Source organism: Chanos chanos, chromosome 2, assembly GCF_902362185.1.
Source record: "Chanos chanos chromosome 2, fChaCha1.1, whole genome shotgun sequence".
NCBI classification, from domain to species: Eukaryota; Metazoa; Chordata; class Actinopteri; order Gonorynchiformes; family Chanidae; genus Chanos; species Chanos chanos.
Window position 1 is genome coordinate 37611647 of NC_044496.1, and position 16453 is coordinate 37628099.

The 16453-nt window shown below is 39.1% G+C and overlaps 2 protein-coding genes across 2 annotated transcripts; one reads left to right on the top strand and one right to left on the bottom strand.

Annotated features, from left to right (window-relative positions):
* Positions 1–161: 161 nt before the first annotated feature.
* Positions 162–3546, bottom strand: commd4 (COMM domain containing 4). Its single transcript, XM_030766228.1, has 8 exons — positions 3532–3546; positions 3192–3263; positions 2721–2786; positions 2595–2634; positions 2057–2176; positions 1536–1616; positions 665–841; positions 162–505 (listed from the first exon to the last, which is right to left on the bottom strand). The coding sequence occupies exons 1-8, from the start codon at positions 3532–3534 to the stop codon at positions 465–467; spliced, it is 600 nt and encodes a 199-aa protein (XP_030622088.1). The 5' UTR covers positions 3535–3546; the 3' UTR covers positions 162–464.
* Positions 3547–4594: 1048 nt separating this feature from the next.
* sema7a (semaphorin 7A (JohnMiltonHagen blood group)) lies at positions 4595–15163 on the top strand. The gene is made up of 14 exons (XM_030765981.1): positions 4595–4708; positions 5099–5229; positions 5534–5572; positions 5729–5824; positions 6093–6195; positions 6633–6743; positions 8015–8157; positions 9048–9226; positions 9535–9643; positions 10507–10702; positions 11193–11308; positions 11477–11622; positions 11717–11772; positions 11877–15163. The coding sequence occupies exons 1-14, from the start codon at positions 4615–4617 to the stop codon at positions 12272–12274; spliced, it is 1917 nt and encodes a 638-aa protein (XP_030621841.1). The 5' UTR covers positions 4595–4614; the 3' UTR covers positions 12275–15163.
* The last annotated feature ends 1290 nt before the right edge of the window (positions 15164–16453 follow it).

The following is a 16453-nucleotide window of genomic DNA, read 5'->3' on the forward strand; positions in this document are numbered from 1 at the left end:
TACCAAAATATCTCTGATCAGTTTACTTCTTTCACAAACATCCTCTGGATAAAAGCACTGCAACTGGTATATCAGTTAAACCCCCTGGTTAAGCAATATTCTTAACAACAAATAAAAATCACATTTATTAATCTCTTTAACAATATCAGTACATTAGCATACATATTACAACAAGATGCTGAAACATTTTAATCTGAGAAATTAATATTGTTGACTGGACTGGAAGCCACACTTCTATCTGTTTTCTGACAAATGTGCTGTTCATATAAAAAATTTTGGTGCTGTGAAGAGATGTAATGATACAGCACCATTCACCTTCATCTTCGTCAATTATCAAAATGATCACATTACATAAGAGTATGAATACTCTTTCATTCTAGATTAACAGTGTGGCGGAGTGTTTCACTCGAAGTCCATTAACACAACATATTTACAGTAACCACTCATCAGATCAATTTATAGGTTCAGTGCAGTGCATTCATCATGGCTTGAGCTTGTTTGAGTTCTGAAAAAATAATGGGAAAAGAAAACATGTTACTTAATCTCACAAGATGAAAAAAATAGATTAATATAATCCAACTATTATCTTACCCTCGATTAAACAGGTAAGATTTAAAAAAATGCATTCAGTGAACAAAGACTCGATATTTCAATCATTACTCACCAGTGAGTAGGACCCTGAACTTGTCTGCTGTCATGGAAACAACAGTAGTTTCTGTGGTGTCTGACTCTGCCCCCTGAGCCTGAAGCCGTAGTTGGATGGTGGGTTCATTCACTTCCTTCAGCTCGCTGGAGCTCAGTGTGTAGTCCACCCTCCAGGACACACCCTCAAGGCGACCCACTGCAACACAGAGTGTCAGCACCCATGTCCTCTCAGGATCAATTTTTATCATTACATGATGGAAATAAATAATGACATACTCCATCTTTAAGGATCTATATACCAACTAGTCAAACATAATTCCTTTAGAAAGTGTCTGTGATAGCGTGCATGCAAAGTCCTTATTTTTTCACAGTCTTTGTGAATATGGATTATTCTATGGAAAATTCAAAACTGTGTTAACATTACGGGAAAAAATTGCTTTGCTTTATGGCTGTGACTCTTTGAAGGAAAATATGTCTCATGACTATTGTCATGATGAAGTATTAATGTTATTGGGACCTGTGCTTGCTTAATTACTAAATGATGCGAAATGTATCGGTGTGTTACAACAATGATCATTTATTACGTGGAAGACAAGGCCTCTGTGTGTCTGCACCACGTGGGGAGCGAACACCAAGTATCCTGTGTTCCATGAGAAAAGTTATCTCATAAAGCCCCACACATGTTTTTGGACTTGTTTGTCTTACTGTATGAGTTCTTAACTTCAGTGAGGACTACACTTCACCTCTGAGGTGAGCTTCTCCCATGATCATGTAACAAAATGGAAGTGATTCATTACATCTGAAGGACATTCTTTGGTTCAATTTTGTGTGAAAAAACATCATTGGAACATGAAAACTAAATCTGTATTTCACTATGTTCCAGTACTTACAGCGCAAACTACTGTCTCTTAGTTTCTCCTGCAGGGCAGAGTGCTTTTCCTCATATGATTTACACAAGCCAGTTGTGTGTTCTGGAAGACACATAATGAATCAGAATGACTGGACAAGTCTAAGGCCAACAAATATTTTCTTAGAAAAACAGGTATAGTGTAGTGCATCTATGGTGATTACCTCATTCATTTTACATTTATTCGATTAGCTTTTTCCGGACACGCTTATTCAGAATAACTTGAGTAACTTCCTAAGAGGTTGCTGGCCTATAGAGCAACCATGAGGTTAAGTGCTTTCTAAAGATCACATTAACAGAATTTGGACTCAAAAACTTCCAGTTACCAGACTGTTTATTGAGTCATTAACGCCTCATTTAAAATAAGTATTAAATCAAGCTGAAGCACATCGATGCGTAACAGTTAAATGGATAAAACTTTTAGATACATGTAAATGCCATTTTTCAATTTGTGTAGTGCTTTGCCGGTATGCAGTTGTAAGATCCCTAGAAATTTGACTTTACCTTTAGGTAGACCCAGTTGCTGGAGTTCACTAGAAAGCGATGCACTATCTACATCATGCTTAGCTGCACTGGAGAGAATGAAGCTCAGTACAGCAATACTAGCCTTAATATCTCCAGCCTCTGGATAAACAGATAGAAAGTTGACTTTATTAGTCCCCGCAGGGAAAATAAATCGTCATGGCAGCCAGATACCTTAAAATACAAATGACAACAGGCACACAAACACAGTGTCTAAGGTGAATAAGCAGAAAGACAAATGAGTGGATAAGTGGAGTTATTGACTGACAGTTATAAATAAGGTGCAGATTAACGCATGAAGGTTAATAACATCCAGATACAGTCAATAATCTAAACAAACAAACACACACACACACCACACAATTGTAATTAGAAATAACAGTACATCTGGGGTGAAAACAAGTTGAAAAACTGAAGAGATTATTCTGAGTCTTAGAAAGCCTCCATGTCAAACATGTTATGCACTAAGAATTTTTAGTTTCTGTAGGAAGACACAGGTAGAGTACACAAAGTAACTTACCAAACTTTGCATCAGAGGTTAGCTTTGTCACCTTGTCATACTGGAAGGAAAAAAAAGCAAATGGTTTACATATATATTTGTTTTATATGTCACAGACATGTAAAAAATGTTATTTCGTTCACTTACATCAATGCCTTCATCAAGAAGATCTTTTATGACTTGAACACAGAGGAGTTTCATCTTGACACTGGACTATAAAGTAAACAGCAGTTTAAAGGTTGAGTTTAAAAGGTCGCACAGTGATTACACATCCACAACGCATGCATATACACTCCAGCCTTATTAACTCATTTTTTTGTCCGAATTCATTACTGAAGGCTACTGCACTGCAACAAATTAGTTACAGGACTCCACTGAAATGTAATCGAACAAAAATTCGGCGTAATGTTGCCTTGACAGCTAATAATCAGTCTTCTTCTGTGAATATGACAACACGTACTTGGCTGGTTATGGACAACATTACTGGACTGTGTATTTATTATACTTGCTAAGCACAAGATCAAACATGGCAATGTCAAACTGAATATTATATTCCAATAGCTAACTTAGTTAGCTCCACAAATGCAGAACAAGCTCAAAAAGACAATGCTACTTAACTATTCTTGCTAATGTGCTGATTTCAGCAAGGACCCAGTCTGGGCAATCCAAATCTCCACAAAAACGAAATCGCTGAACAGGACAGAGAGGGACAAAGAGAGAGAAAGAGAGAGAGAGACAGAGAAAGAGTTTTTTAAATTGATGGAGCAGCTTGACTCACATAGGATATCGGATGACATGCTTTAAAACTTAAGCTATCTCAGCTAGGACACATTAGCTACGCAAATTTGAATTTAGCAAATTACACATAGCAATTATTTGTACAGTGTACAGTTAGTTTCAGAACGTAGCGAGTAAAACGTCTGGAACTCTAAAATATGAAGAGTAATGTGTTTACTACCATTTTTTGTCGTCTTCTTCTTTGTTGTGTGGAGTTACGGTGCAACGTATTACTTCTATGTATGATGCTGCCACCTATATGATGGAGGTATTCAAAACACAAATTTACTTAATAAACGGTGAATGGAGGCAAGTTCGTATTAACAGTGGTTCTCAAAGTGGGGTCCCTGGATCCCTGGGGGTCCGCGAAAAAACTGCTATAAACTATAAAACTGTGCTGTATCATTAAAAAATGCATATGTACCGATGGGGACCATTTGCGCCAGTAAAACAAACATATTTAACATATTGAGCATACTGAATAATAGAAACTCTGATATGACTGTGACTCTTCACATCAATCTGTTATGAATCACTCACTTCACTCAGGGCGCAACAAACCGCTCCTGCTGCTGCTAAGCTTGGCCTATTAGCCAGCCGGCGAGCATGGAGAAATATTTGAGCCAGTCCACATCCTCAAGTGACGCTCAGCCCAACCTTGCTAAACTGAGAAAATATGAATTTGGTTTTACAGAGAGCAGCGATGGGAGACCAAAATGCGTCACGTGTCTACAGGTGCTAACGAACGAAGCCATGACGTTCCAGTGGCAATAGTTCCAATGACATCTAAGAGTACAAATGATAGTAATCTGTGTTATTATGAGGGGGTCCTTGGGAAATGTTCTTCCCTGTAGGGTGTCCCCGGCCCTAAAAAGTTTGAGAAGCCCTACATTATAACACATGCCTATACGTCTTTGTTACATAATGTCAAGTGAAACAAAACGTCCATCTGCCTCAGGTGTTTAATATTTTATTCACAGCCCTGTCACATTTCTCAAAGAGGTCGCGCTCCTGTAACATCAGCTTTGTATTTCAAAATTATAGTAAATGCAGTTACATGGACGAGGGGCTGTCTCGACCACAGACTTATCTGAACGCTCGATCAGTTCTGAACATCAACACTCCTCCCCCCCCCCCCCGCTCCGGATGGGCGGTACGCAGTACGCAGTCTCATAGGTAAAGAGCTTTGCATTGTCGGAATGATCGAAACGACCACTACCGTATGAGGACTCTTGAGTCATGAAGTGCTCGATGTAATAACATCATGGGATTTTTGTGGCAGGTGTCGCTTTATGTAACATACAATTTTTTGGTTGTTTGTTGCGACGCGATCGACCCCAGACTAAACTTGTACCAAGGTAAAGTGGAGTTTTATTCTGATTCGTCGTTTGTCGTTATATTTCCCCATTCTTTGCACGTCCTTATATTGTTACTATTTTGGAGTAATATTTTGGGTAGTACTTTTTTATGATTACTGTTCTTCAGTTCATTTGAAATATCAGCGTTCAAGTAAAGATGTGCCTTTACTGCGTATTCGAGAAAAAGGTTTAATTTCAGCTGCATTGCAGTCGATCCCGCGATTTATGTACAACTAGACATTTAGCTAATTTTATTAGTAAAATTGTTAGTTTCCTAGAACCATTTGCTGTATGAAAATGAAGTAACATTAAATATAGTCCTTTTAAGCTGGTTTGTAAAATTTGGAGAATCTGTGCTCAAACTCTTCTTTTTTTTCTGTTGTTTTGTAGATGTCCGCCTCACGTACAACAGAACCTTTTATCATACGGTTTTCTTTCACGAAGAAGGCTCCGATAGCTTATTTGTTGGCGGACCAAACTTTGTGATCCAGATTGATTTAAATCAACGTGAAATTGTAGAGGTAAGTGGCTTAGATATATAGGAAATCATATGAATTCGTATCATATGACTTCTTTTTTAAAATGTTATCTTTTAAATTCGTACAAGAGTTATTTTGTCCTCTCCTGTTCAGCGAGGATTATTTAAAATGACTTAAATTTAACTTCAACGTAGTCTCTGAAAGTTCATGTCAGGTTCAGTCTCTGTGTATAAACAGGTGTGCGCGCTGAACCCACAGGGGACGGAAATGGCAGGACACTGCTGTAATAATATCAAATTATATTTGTCCAAACTGTTTCCATTTTAATGCTTGGCTCTCTTTACAGCACATCAATCTGACATCAACAGAGCGTTCATGCAGCGAGGTTAGTTTTCAATCAATTTTACATTGTCAAAATGTCAGCCAAATTCCTCCGATCGCTATATTTGTTACCCTGTTAAGGATATCGTCTTTTGAACATTTCTGGATTTTCACACGAGGCACTTTTGTCTTATGAAGTATGCGTGTTGCCTTCTCACAGAGTCCTTGTGAAAATGTGATCACAGCGATAGAGCAATTCCAAGACTGCTTGTTTGTTTGTGGCACCAATGGTGAAAACCCACAATGTTGGAGGCTGGTGAGCAAAACACATAAAATGTCACAAATATACAGTTAGGACTGCATTCACAATCTGTGCACCAGACTCTATAAGCCAAAGCCTGGTCACAGTAATTGGGGTGGCCTAGTTAGTCTCAGTGTCTAGACACTTAGTCTGTTTTTTTGTGGTTGTGGCATCTTAAATTAGGTTTTAGACACAGAATTTTCTTTTCTTTTGTAAAAAAGAAAGTATTCATATACAAGTATTCTTTTGTCTTTTCTCTTTTCCCTTTTCTCTTTTTATGAAGTATCCTGAAGGAAAAAATTACAATACTGAACCTGTGAAGAGTTTTGAAGGCACTGGTATATCCCCACCTAAATATTGGCAAAATTCAATATCTCTCACAGCAGGTATGTGACAGACCTAGCCATATGCTAAAATAGACAATAGGCTGGCTTCAGACTGCTAAACAGGCTACTTCTCAAAGTCATCATGTTTACAAATAGTCATTTGTTTGATCAGAGATTATTTACCACTTTTCCAATACAAGGGCTCATCTCAGCTCAATTACACACCTGTTTAATGAAGCCTACAATACACACTGGTAAACCGAGGCCAGTGATCATCATCTAAGTATGCAAATTTGCAATAAAAGGATAATAGTTTCAAAAATGCTGTGATAGAAAGCATAACTCCCCTGAAAATGGGATGTTGTTGTTTGCCAACGGTTGCCAAGGATGTTTGTTGTTTGTTTGTACACCTGTCATTTGTTTTATCAGAGAGTGGTTGGTCAGAACTAGTCTGTGTTGGCTCATGTCTTTCTTTATTGTTTGAACTGTTTGGACAGATGGTGATCTCTACGCTGCAGCCCCTCTGTATAAAGATGGAACCTCTCTTCAGTTTCGCAGGCAGACTGGCAGAAGATCCAGCATGTGGATGTATGACAAATGGGTGACAAGTAAGAGGAATTCATGAACTACAATATCTTTTTACTCCTAATGTTTGGAAAATTGTTCTGGAAATGGGTTTGGAAACGGACTTATGCAGGAATAAACTGAGGGCAGTGAGGGCAGTGGTGCTGGGCTGGCACAGAAACAGTCTTCTAATCAGTCTTCCTCTGTTTTGCTGGTTATCAGCAAACTGAATTGCCCATTGGAGAGAAGTGTTGTGCCAACCACTCAAGACAGCCTCAAACTTAGACTGAGCTCTTTAACAGTGAATGCTTACTGTACAATTGACTAATGAAAACATCCTTTGTCCTGCACAAACAGTACTGCACAGTTCAATCAGCATTTTTCAAGGTGAATTTACAGCAGCTGGTGTGATATCTTGCTGAGCTCTGTGCTCTCAAGGGGTCTGACATCACATAAAACCTTGATACAAAGCAGAAAGTGATATGGATTGTGTGGACTGTAAGATCACTGAAAGCTGTAATTTCATTATTTTTCTTTTTTGGCCGTTTGCCAGTAAATCACACCCACAATATCCTCCTCAGTCTAACAGAGAGATTTTAAAGAATGTCTCCTTTAACATGTAAAGTCAGCATAGTATGGCGTCTTTCACCGTAGAAGCTGTGCAGTTTTCATCATACTACAGCACAAACCCAGAGGAGACTGCAGTCTATCTGCCCACGGCCTGTCTAAACAAGTAACTGTCTGGCTGATTAGTAATGGCTGGCAAGGAGACAAACAAGAAGAAGGAGCGTTGGGGATCATTGACTGTGGTTTGCTGTCCTAGCTCTGAGGGGCCTGTAGATTCATGCTTACCAGTAGATTTTAGAGCAGATGTGGCTTCATGACACCTGATGTTTAACACTTGGAAGACATACATACACTTTTAATACACTGAAGTACTGTACCTTTTTAGAACAAAGTACCTTGTTTTATGCTGGAGATGCAAGTATTTGAGATGGGCTGTTCAAATTTAAATTACACATTGCTAACTGGTTAAGGGAGTAAAGTGTGAAGAGAGCATTATGTTGAGGTTTTCTAGCTGCTGTCCTTCATACTCTGTCAACATATTATGTTTAGTTTAATCTGCTTAGCACCAGTGTTGAGCTGATTAACCTTAACCATCAAGTACTGGTCAGATCAGGGGTAATAGCAAAAGGCTATAGAGCAAACACTCTATCAAGTAAGCTCTCAGAGTCAGAGTAAGGAAACATTGGTTAACTGTGCGGATGACCTCAGCGTCACTCAGTTTCTCTGCAAATATTTTTTTCATCTACAGACCCGACCTTCATCTCTGCTTTCCTGGCCAAACGTACAGAGGACCCAGAGAACGAGAAAATATATGTCCTTTTCCGTGAGAAAAATCCAGACAGCAGCCCAGAGGCTGACCCCTGGATATCCAGAGTGGCACGAGTGTGTAAGGTGTGTCCATGATTAGAGGACAGATATGAACCCTTCCCCTTTCCCACTATAAATTAGAAATATGAGAGCCTGTGACTGTTTAATACAATGTGGTGTTTGTAGTTGTTAGCACAGGTCACCCCCAAGACTGTTGTTTTCTGTTATGGCTGATACTCGACACTCAGTATCTCTCCTTGCTGCTGGTAGACTTTAATAACCTTCCATGGTCCCACAGTTATTTCAGTTCCTTTTCTTCCATCAGTCTGACTGTTTTCTAATATTAGCACAGCTATTGACGCTATCCATTCACGGTCTGTCTAATGGTAGGAAATGACTTATTTTTGAGTGATAGGCATGAGAGAGGTGAGTCATGCTGTGGAAGTGGTGGCTGAGGGCTGAGTAAAACTGGGACATAGGAGTCTGTGTCTATTCTAAAAATGATTTTCTCTCTTGTTTATATATAGTGTTCTTGCATTGCTCATCTCTGATGCATTTCATCCATCATGTAATGTATGGACCACAGACAGAGCACATATAACGGTGCACAAAGGTGTAAACAGCCACTTCTTGTTTTTTTTTTTGGTTTTTTTTGGAAAAGCCTTGCTGGAGAGCTTCATTTGTTTTCTGTTTTTTCTAGGCTCATAAGCTGCTGTTGCAAAAAAAAAAAAAAAAAAAAAAGCTTTTATTTGCACAGTTTGTGAAACTGAGAAACTGGCCTAACAGTTCAATTATTGGAGTAAGACATTTTAACCTTAAAACAAAAGTAATGTTCATTTCACCCACTCGAGATGACGATAACCCAGTGCAGCTGGGCTTGCTTTGAAACCCTAGATCTCAGACACAGAGGTCAAATTTGGTTCATGCAGTGATGGAACTGCATGTCTTATCATGATGGTTATTTTACACCGCAGGTCGATGAAGGTGGATCTAAGAGATTGTTTCAGAATGTCTGGACGTCCTTCCTGAAGGCACGGCTAGTGTGTGGGATCCCAGGAGAGTCCCTGTACTTTAACCGTCTTCAGGATGTCTATGTGCAACACGGCAAGAACTGGAAAGAATCTCGAGTCTACGCTCTCTTCACGAGTAGTTGGTAATTGCGTTACCTGTACATGTAACTGCAGCTTCGACTGAAAGGCACAGGAAAAGAAAGGCTACTGCCGTACTGATCTGGGCAGGGGATGTGTGTGTGGCTCATTCTTGTTCTCAAGGCCTTGTAACCTCAGATAACCTTCTTAACAATAAGAGAAGTTGATCTCTTTCATTTTTGGTTCAACAATCTGATTCTCTGTGTTGCCCTTTTCATTTGGAAATTTGATAAAGACAGAGGTTACAGCAAAGAAAATCTGTTTTTATACAGGTCTCTTGTTGTGTTTTGATATTTGTTTACCCCTGTCTTAGGAACTCCACTGCTGTCTGCATATACTCATTGGGTGACCTCGATAAGGTTTTTGAGAATTCTTCTTTCAAAGGCTACAACCATGAGATCCCTCACCCAAGACCTGGAACAGTAAGCAATTATACAGTGAACTTGATCCCTTAAAATCGAATAGTTGAAAGCATTTCTGGGTGTTGTAACTTTTTGTGTCTCTCTGTTTTAAAGTATTATGTGTGAGTAGTGATAAACCAGAGTAAAGGTGGAGTATGTGCCATTTTTTCAGGCCATGGAAATGTTCTGTCAAAGCCATGTGTGGAAAATATGTGTATGCACTGGAACCTTCTGTTTATCCCAGACAATTTCCACACAGACATTTCATGTGGATCGTTGTCATAACGTTGTCTATTTTTTCAGGCTGCATCAACTGTCTGCCAAATAGTTTAATGTGATGTTCCACCACTGATATTGGTCTCATAGTCATTTATAACACACACACACACACACTCACACACACTTACTCACACACACAAACACACACACACGCACACACACACAAACTCAAAGCCCTTGGTTAATGCTGTAAAGTTGTATTTAGTGAATATCTTCTCTATGTTTCTCCACCAGTCTCAAGGGCCTTTGATCCGTAAAACAATGGACTATTGTCTCCCCTGTCACCATTTCTTGCTGGCATTGTATTCTACGTGAAATAGCTTTAGCGGATGTTGCTGGACATGTGGAGTTTATTTGCTGCAAAGAGAAATATTTAGAAACACTCACACAGTCAAATCCCACAAGGCGCCCACATGCACTTGACAGAACAAACATGCGTTTTACCCTGTTTTGTATCATGGAATGCTTTGAAGGAAGACTTTTTAGCAGGAAAAGCTGGTGTGTTGATGTTTGTTGTAATGAGGTAGTAATTTGAAGGCAGTATTGATTTTTCTAAAAAAGCTGGAGCCATTTGTCCTCTTCTTTGTTTGGGTTTTTTGCTCCAGTGTGTTGAGAACAGCAAGGCTCTGCCCATTTCTACAATCAGTATCATCCGGGATCATCCAGAAATGACTGACTGGATCCAGCCCATTCACAAAGAAACTCCTTTCTATACAAGCAACAACAACTACACTAGGATAGTGGTGGATAGAGTCCAGACTGCAGACAAACACATGTACAATGTGATATATCTTACCACAGGTATGACTTCTTTACTAATATTGATTTATGACTCATGGTACTACTGTTTATCTCCACTGAGCTGTAAATAATTTAGGGAGAATGTTTTGTTTTGTTTGTAAAGGAAATGACTTCAATAGCCATTAGCACACTGCAGATAAATCACACTCTGTTTATTTCATGGGATATAAACATGAGAGCTGATAGCATATACCTGAAGAAAGCAATGTTACTTACTGGTAAACATCCACTGTATTTCAAAAGGGATCTAGAGGGGCTATTGGTTGTGAAAGCGTGCATGTATGAAGGCTGCAAGCACGCATATTCTGAGGGAAACACGCACTTTATCATGGTTTCACTAATGCAGAGCAAAGAGAGTTTCACCACCCCCATTTCCTTCACTTTGCAGTCAGACACGTTCATTTTAAAAAAAAAAAAAAGGTGATGGTGGTCTGTGCTTTACCGCATGTAGTTGATATCTAAACTTAACATAGCTCGATGCTTTCCTCAGATTCTGGCAAAATACATAAAATATTGGAGAATAAAACAGAGGCCTTTATCATCTCTGAAACCCAGCTTTCTGAAGACCGTGCTCCTGTACAGTCTATGACATTAGACTCCAAAAAGGTGCATCTTTAAATCTTCAAACATTTTTTTGGAATAATAAACATGTCAGTATTGCAGTATATCACTGTGACCATTTGAGGTTTAGTACTTTGTACAATGAGTTACTTTCAAAGTGTGTTGTTTTGTAATGATTTTCATTGGTTTCTTTTTTTTTTCCATCATGTCCAGAGAAAACTGTTTGTTGGATTCTCTGAGCAATTGTCCATGATGGACTTGCACAGATGTCAGGATTATAACACATCTTGTGAGACTTGCGTCCTTTCCCGTGACCCCTACTGCGCATGGGCCGAAAACGGCTGCACCCATGAGATACAGTATGTTTGACGTATTTTATTTTCTATCCTATAAATACAGAAAGTTCACAGCAAGGGTTGTTTACGTATGTATGTATTTATTTCTTTACTACAGAGGAGGAATTCAGAATATTGCCACTGGTGAAACATCCATTTGCCGTAAAGTATCAGGTACGTTTTTTTTTTTCCCCACTCCACTTTAGAGAGAGGGACAGGATGCTGCATGGCTTATGCAACACTAATCTTCCAACCTAACTCTCCCTGTTCTTCCTCAGGATCAACGAGGCGCAAACGGGACACGCTGTCCCCTTCGCCGGAGCCTCGGAGAGCCAAGCACTCTGTTCCTCTGGGTTTCCCGTTTTACCTGACCTGTCCCATGGATTCCCATCATGCTTCATACATCTGGAAACACAACGAGCAGAGCAGCCCTTGCCAGCAGAGTGGCTCCAATTGCCTTCACCTCATTCCAGCCGTTGCAGAGACTGACTATGGCAGTTATGAGTGTGTATCTATGGAGCGTGACTACACCAGGGTAGTGAGAGAGTACCAGGTTGAGCGTCAGGTCGAGGCAAGAAGTAGTCCCTACTCCTACAGTCAGAGCAATGTTTCCGGTCTCAGGGTGCAAAGAACATGGGTTATTGTTGCAGTGGTGGCTTTGCTCATTGTTCTTTAATCTAGTGAGTTTAGAAATCTTTGCCGAGTGCAGTAATTCTTTGTACCATCTTTGAGCTTTTTGCTTTGGTCTAAGCTGATTTAAAACCATCTCTAGACGGGTTGGACAGGGAAGGTAAATATTTGGAATCCAACTAACATTGAGGTTAAGTCAGAAGAGCCGTTGGTCTTTTGTGGCTGTGGTGTCTCTTCCCAAGGCTTCACCTCTTGTCTTGTTCCCCAGTGTCAGCAAAAGTTGTCATCTACCTTCAGTTCAGCATGCTAAAGGGCTTAGCAGTTGTTTGCTTCTAACAGTTTATTTTGGTACATAACCCTGAACAGCAGTCTTTGTTGTTTATGTGAGGTCCACCTAGACCCAGAATGTGTTTTGTATTTTTAGAAGAGGCCAAAAATACACCCAGTTTCCTCCAATTCATTATGATAAACAGGACAGTTCCCAACAAGCCCAAAGTCAAATTCAAAAACAAACTATTCTGCTTCTAATTTATCAATTAAATTTTTTTTCATGCATCAGTGACTCTCCTTGTTGGCCTACAGTCAGAGTGGACCCTGGGATTGTGGGTTGCTCGTTGAGATCAAGGCTGGTCCCATATTTAAAATAATGGAGGGCACATTCCTGTTAACTGTTAGCTTTCATCCAGCGAGCATCTAACCAGGAAGAGTAATAGTAAAAACACAACTGTGACATAACATGTTTTTCTTTATGGGAGGAATTCTAAAACAAGCTGAAGTACTTCTGGGTGATAGACTTATTACCAGGGTGTTGCCGCAGACTTGTATACATCTAGGGTTGACTGTATCGAGGCGTGAAGGACACGGTGTTGCTAAGGGCCAAAGGAAATCCCTCTCACCTAAGGAATTTCCTTTTTTTCTGTTGGGAATGTGTTTGGGACAGCTGTGAGAATCTGTGATGGGAAGATTTTTGCGGGGTGATACTTATAAGGCAATTGTATGTAAATGTTGGAAAAGACAGTTTATAAATTTGGAGTAAAAAAGACAGTTTGTAAATTTAGAGACAGTTTATAAATTTAGAGTAAACCGTCTTTTGCGCAGTTATTTTTTTTTATTATTTGTTTTTAGGAAGGAACACGTAACGATAGGAAAGGAAGGTAGGGAAGGCGCCATAGCCTTAGACTTGGAGTCTTAAGAGGTTCCTCGGCCTGAGCGTGTGTGTCAAAAGAATAAATATGAAGTAGTGAAAAAAAAACGCATGCATTGCAACATCGGGACATTTTTAGTTACAGTGTGTGGGTCTTCTTCCCCTTTTGTGTTTTCAGTACCATACGAGGGGGGAAACAAGCATGTCGTTGAAGGGAGTAACTGAAAGTTTAAGATTTGTGACATTGTTTTACTGCGTCATAGCTGACCTGCACTACTTCTTTTTGCTACATCTACGCACTTTCTATAAATGATTTGGCTCTGGAAAGCATTGGCATTTCACTCTGGCAGTGTGTGTAATGGTAGGGGTTGACCAAGGGCAGAAGAAGCTGAGGACTTCTATTAAATAAGAGTGAAATGGCATTCTGAGCTGGGCACCCTGCAGGATGATTAATAACTGCAGGTATTCACTGCAAGAGTTTTTTATTCATTGTCGACCCTGCTTTTCCACAGCTGAATTTTATTTAACCTGTGTATTCAATTTATTTATGAAACTTAAATTATTCTACAATTCATTTATTTCTTTTGAAATAGGCTATTGTTTCCACTGCTGATTTCCACTGGCACTTTCTGAAAGTAATTGGTCAGAAGTTGCCTCTGACCATGAAGTTTAAAAAATGCAATCTGTACTGTTTGCACATTTCTGTTTAAAAAAAATATCATACATTTAGTGATCTGTGCCTGTATCGGTTCATAAATTAACACAATGGACACTGCCCTGAAACTCTCGGTTCCACTTCTTTGGAAGCTAACTTTCATTCTAGCTACTCCCCCAGGCAAGTGGCTTTGATCAACAGCCGGGGCAGGCTGAAATTACTGCAGTTCATAGAAAGGCTTGAATTTTCTTGCATACAGATATGGAATACTGAATTGAACCTATGTTTTATGTATTATTGATTAAGAGCATTCTATGATGGTCACTGTTAGATATGATAGACAGCTACAGAAAAGCTTTAAATGTCAAAAAAAAAAGCTTCCCTAGGTTTTCATGTCATCTGCTGGATGTCTTCACTGTAAAAACTGGACCAGGCATGAAAATATATCCAATGCCTTATCAGTGATGAAGTAAAACAAAAGATAGAAAGCATATTTTTTATAAATACTTATGAGAATGATATTACAGTTTTGTTATGGAATACAGATATATTTATAAAAAACTTTTGACAGCAAATTCATGTTTTTATTTAAAGATGCAGATTTGATACTGTTATAACCATAATAAATGTATCAATATTGTCAAGTTGTTTTTCAACCAACATGGCTATGTAAAGTGTTCTTGAAAACTTAAAGGCCTAGAGATACTATCCGCTATTTAGACCCTAAATTAGAAACCATTTCTAATAAGGCTTTCTGCATCATCATCAGTTTCTTTTTTTTCCTCAGAGGTGAGAAGTGAGAAAATGGAACATATCCATTCAGCTGTAAATATTTAAACACAGTCCATTCAGAGACAAATCAATTATTTACATGGGCTATTGATGCAACCTGTTTCCGTGATGGAGTTGCACACAATGGCAACATGAAGAGCGCCTTAGATGGAGAACATGCAAAGCTGTTTACTGTAACTGCTTACCGAGACATTTCCAGCGAATAGCAATTCTAATACTCAAATGACAAAGACAACAAAGGTTGTCATTGATATGTCCCCTGCCTTCAGTATTTCCCAGATATCTATTATGACAACTGAATTTGCAATGCATGCTGCTAAATGTGTGCTGTAGAGAGGCATTAAAGGCTTGTGGCTCCTGCACTTAAACTATTGACTTCTTGGACTTTTCTGTACCTGCCACATCACTAGTCTCTTGTCTCTGTGAAATGCTCCCTCCATTTAATGCTACTGACTTGTTTTACATGAAAAAAAAAGTCTTGCATCATGTGAGGACCTGCCCATGTATTCAGTTGGTATAACAAGTGGAAATTCAGGGCTGGTTCAGGTTCTTTGTGCATGATTAAGGACTAATTACAATCCCTTGTGTGATGAGGATTAGGAATGAAAAAAGAGCTAACACAGTTACAGTGCTTTGCCAACAATATCATTGTTTCATATTTTTTCTACCCACTTCAATTTATTATCTGATACCCATAACTCAACACTAGATAATAACTGAGTCTTGTCAGACTATTGTTACTGTCCTGCTGAAAGAGATATGCACATGGGAAATATGAAACACAGCAAGGAGGGAAATATATATGATGTAAATCATCAATATCTAGTAAGCAAGAAGGAAATACGGATATTAAAAGTTACCAGTATCCTCATTAAGCTTGCTTGCATTTCTTTTTGGGTATTTCTAGAATTTAATATGTCAACTAGGTACCCCATCCTAGATTTGGGGATATGTAGCTAAACTCTAAGTCTATATCTGTGCAAAATTACATTTCTGTTTTGTGGGAAAAATATCGCTTTGCATCATGACTGCAACTTTTGAAAGGAAAGTATGTCTCATGACTATTATCATGATGAAGTATCAGTATTATAGGGACCTGTGCTTGCTTAATTACTATATGCTGGAAAAATGCATCTGTGTGTTAGAACAATGAGCATTTATTATGTAGAAGACAAGGCCCCTGAGTGAACTGTGTGTCTGTACCACCTGGGGAGCAAACACTAAGTATCCTGCACTCCTTAAGTAAAGTTATCTTGTAAATCCCCACACATGTCCTTGGACTGGTCTGCCTTACTGTATGAAAAGCTCTGCACTCCTTAACCTCAGTGAGAACTGCACTTTATCTCTGAGGTTAGCTTCCCCCATGATCATATTAAGGTGAATGATTCATCACATCTGAAGTTTATTGTCTCTGAGAATTAGCAACTCTCATTACAGGGAACTCCAATTTTCCCTTACAGTTTTTTCTTTCATCCTGAGCTGAACCTCTTTTTTGAAATGCTAGCATTTATTGTTGTTGGAACTTATGATACCCACTGGGAGCACAAGTAGACACAAAGGTACAATGCATCATGGTTTTGTTTATGATGGTGAGGATGGTGGTTGTGAAAACACAGGGGACTATGTAATGTGGA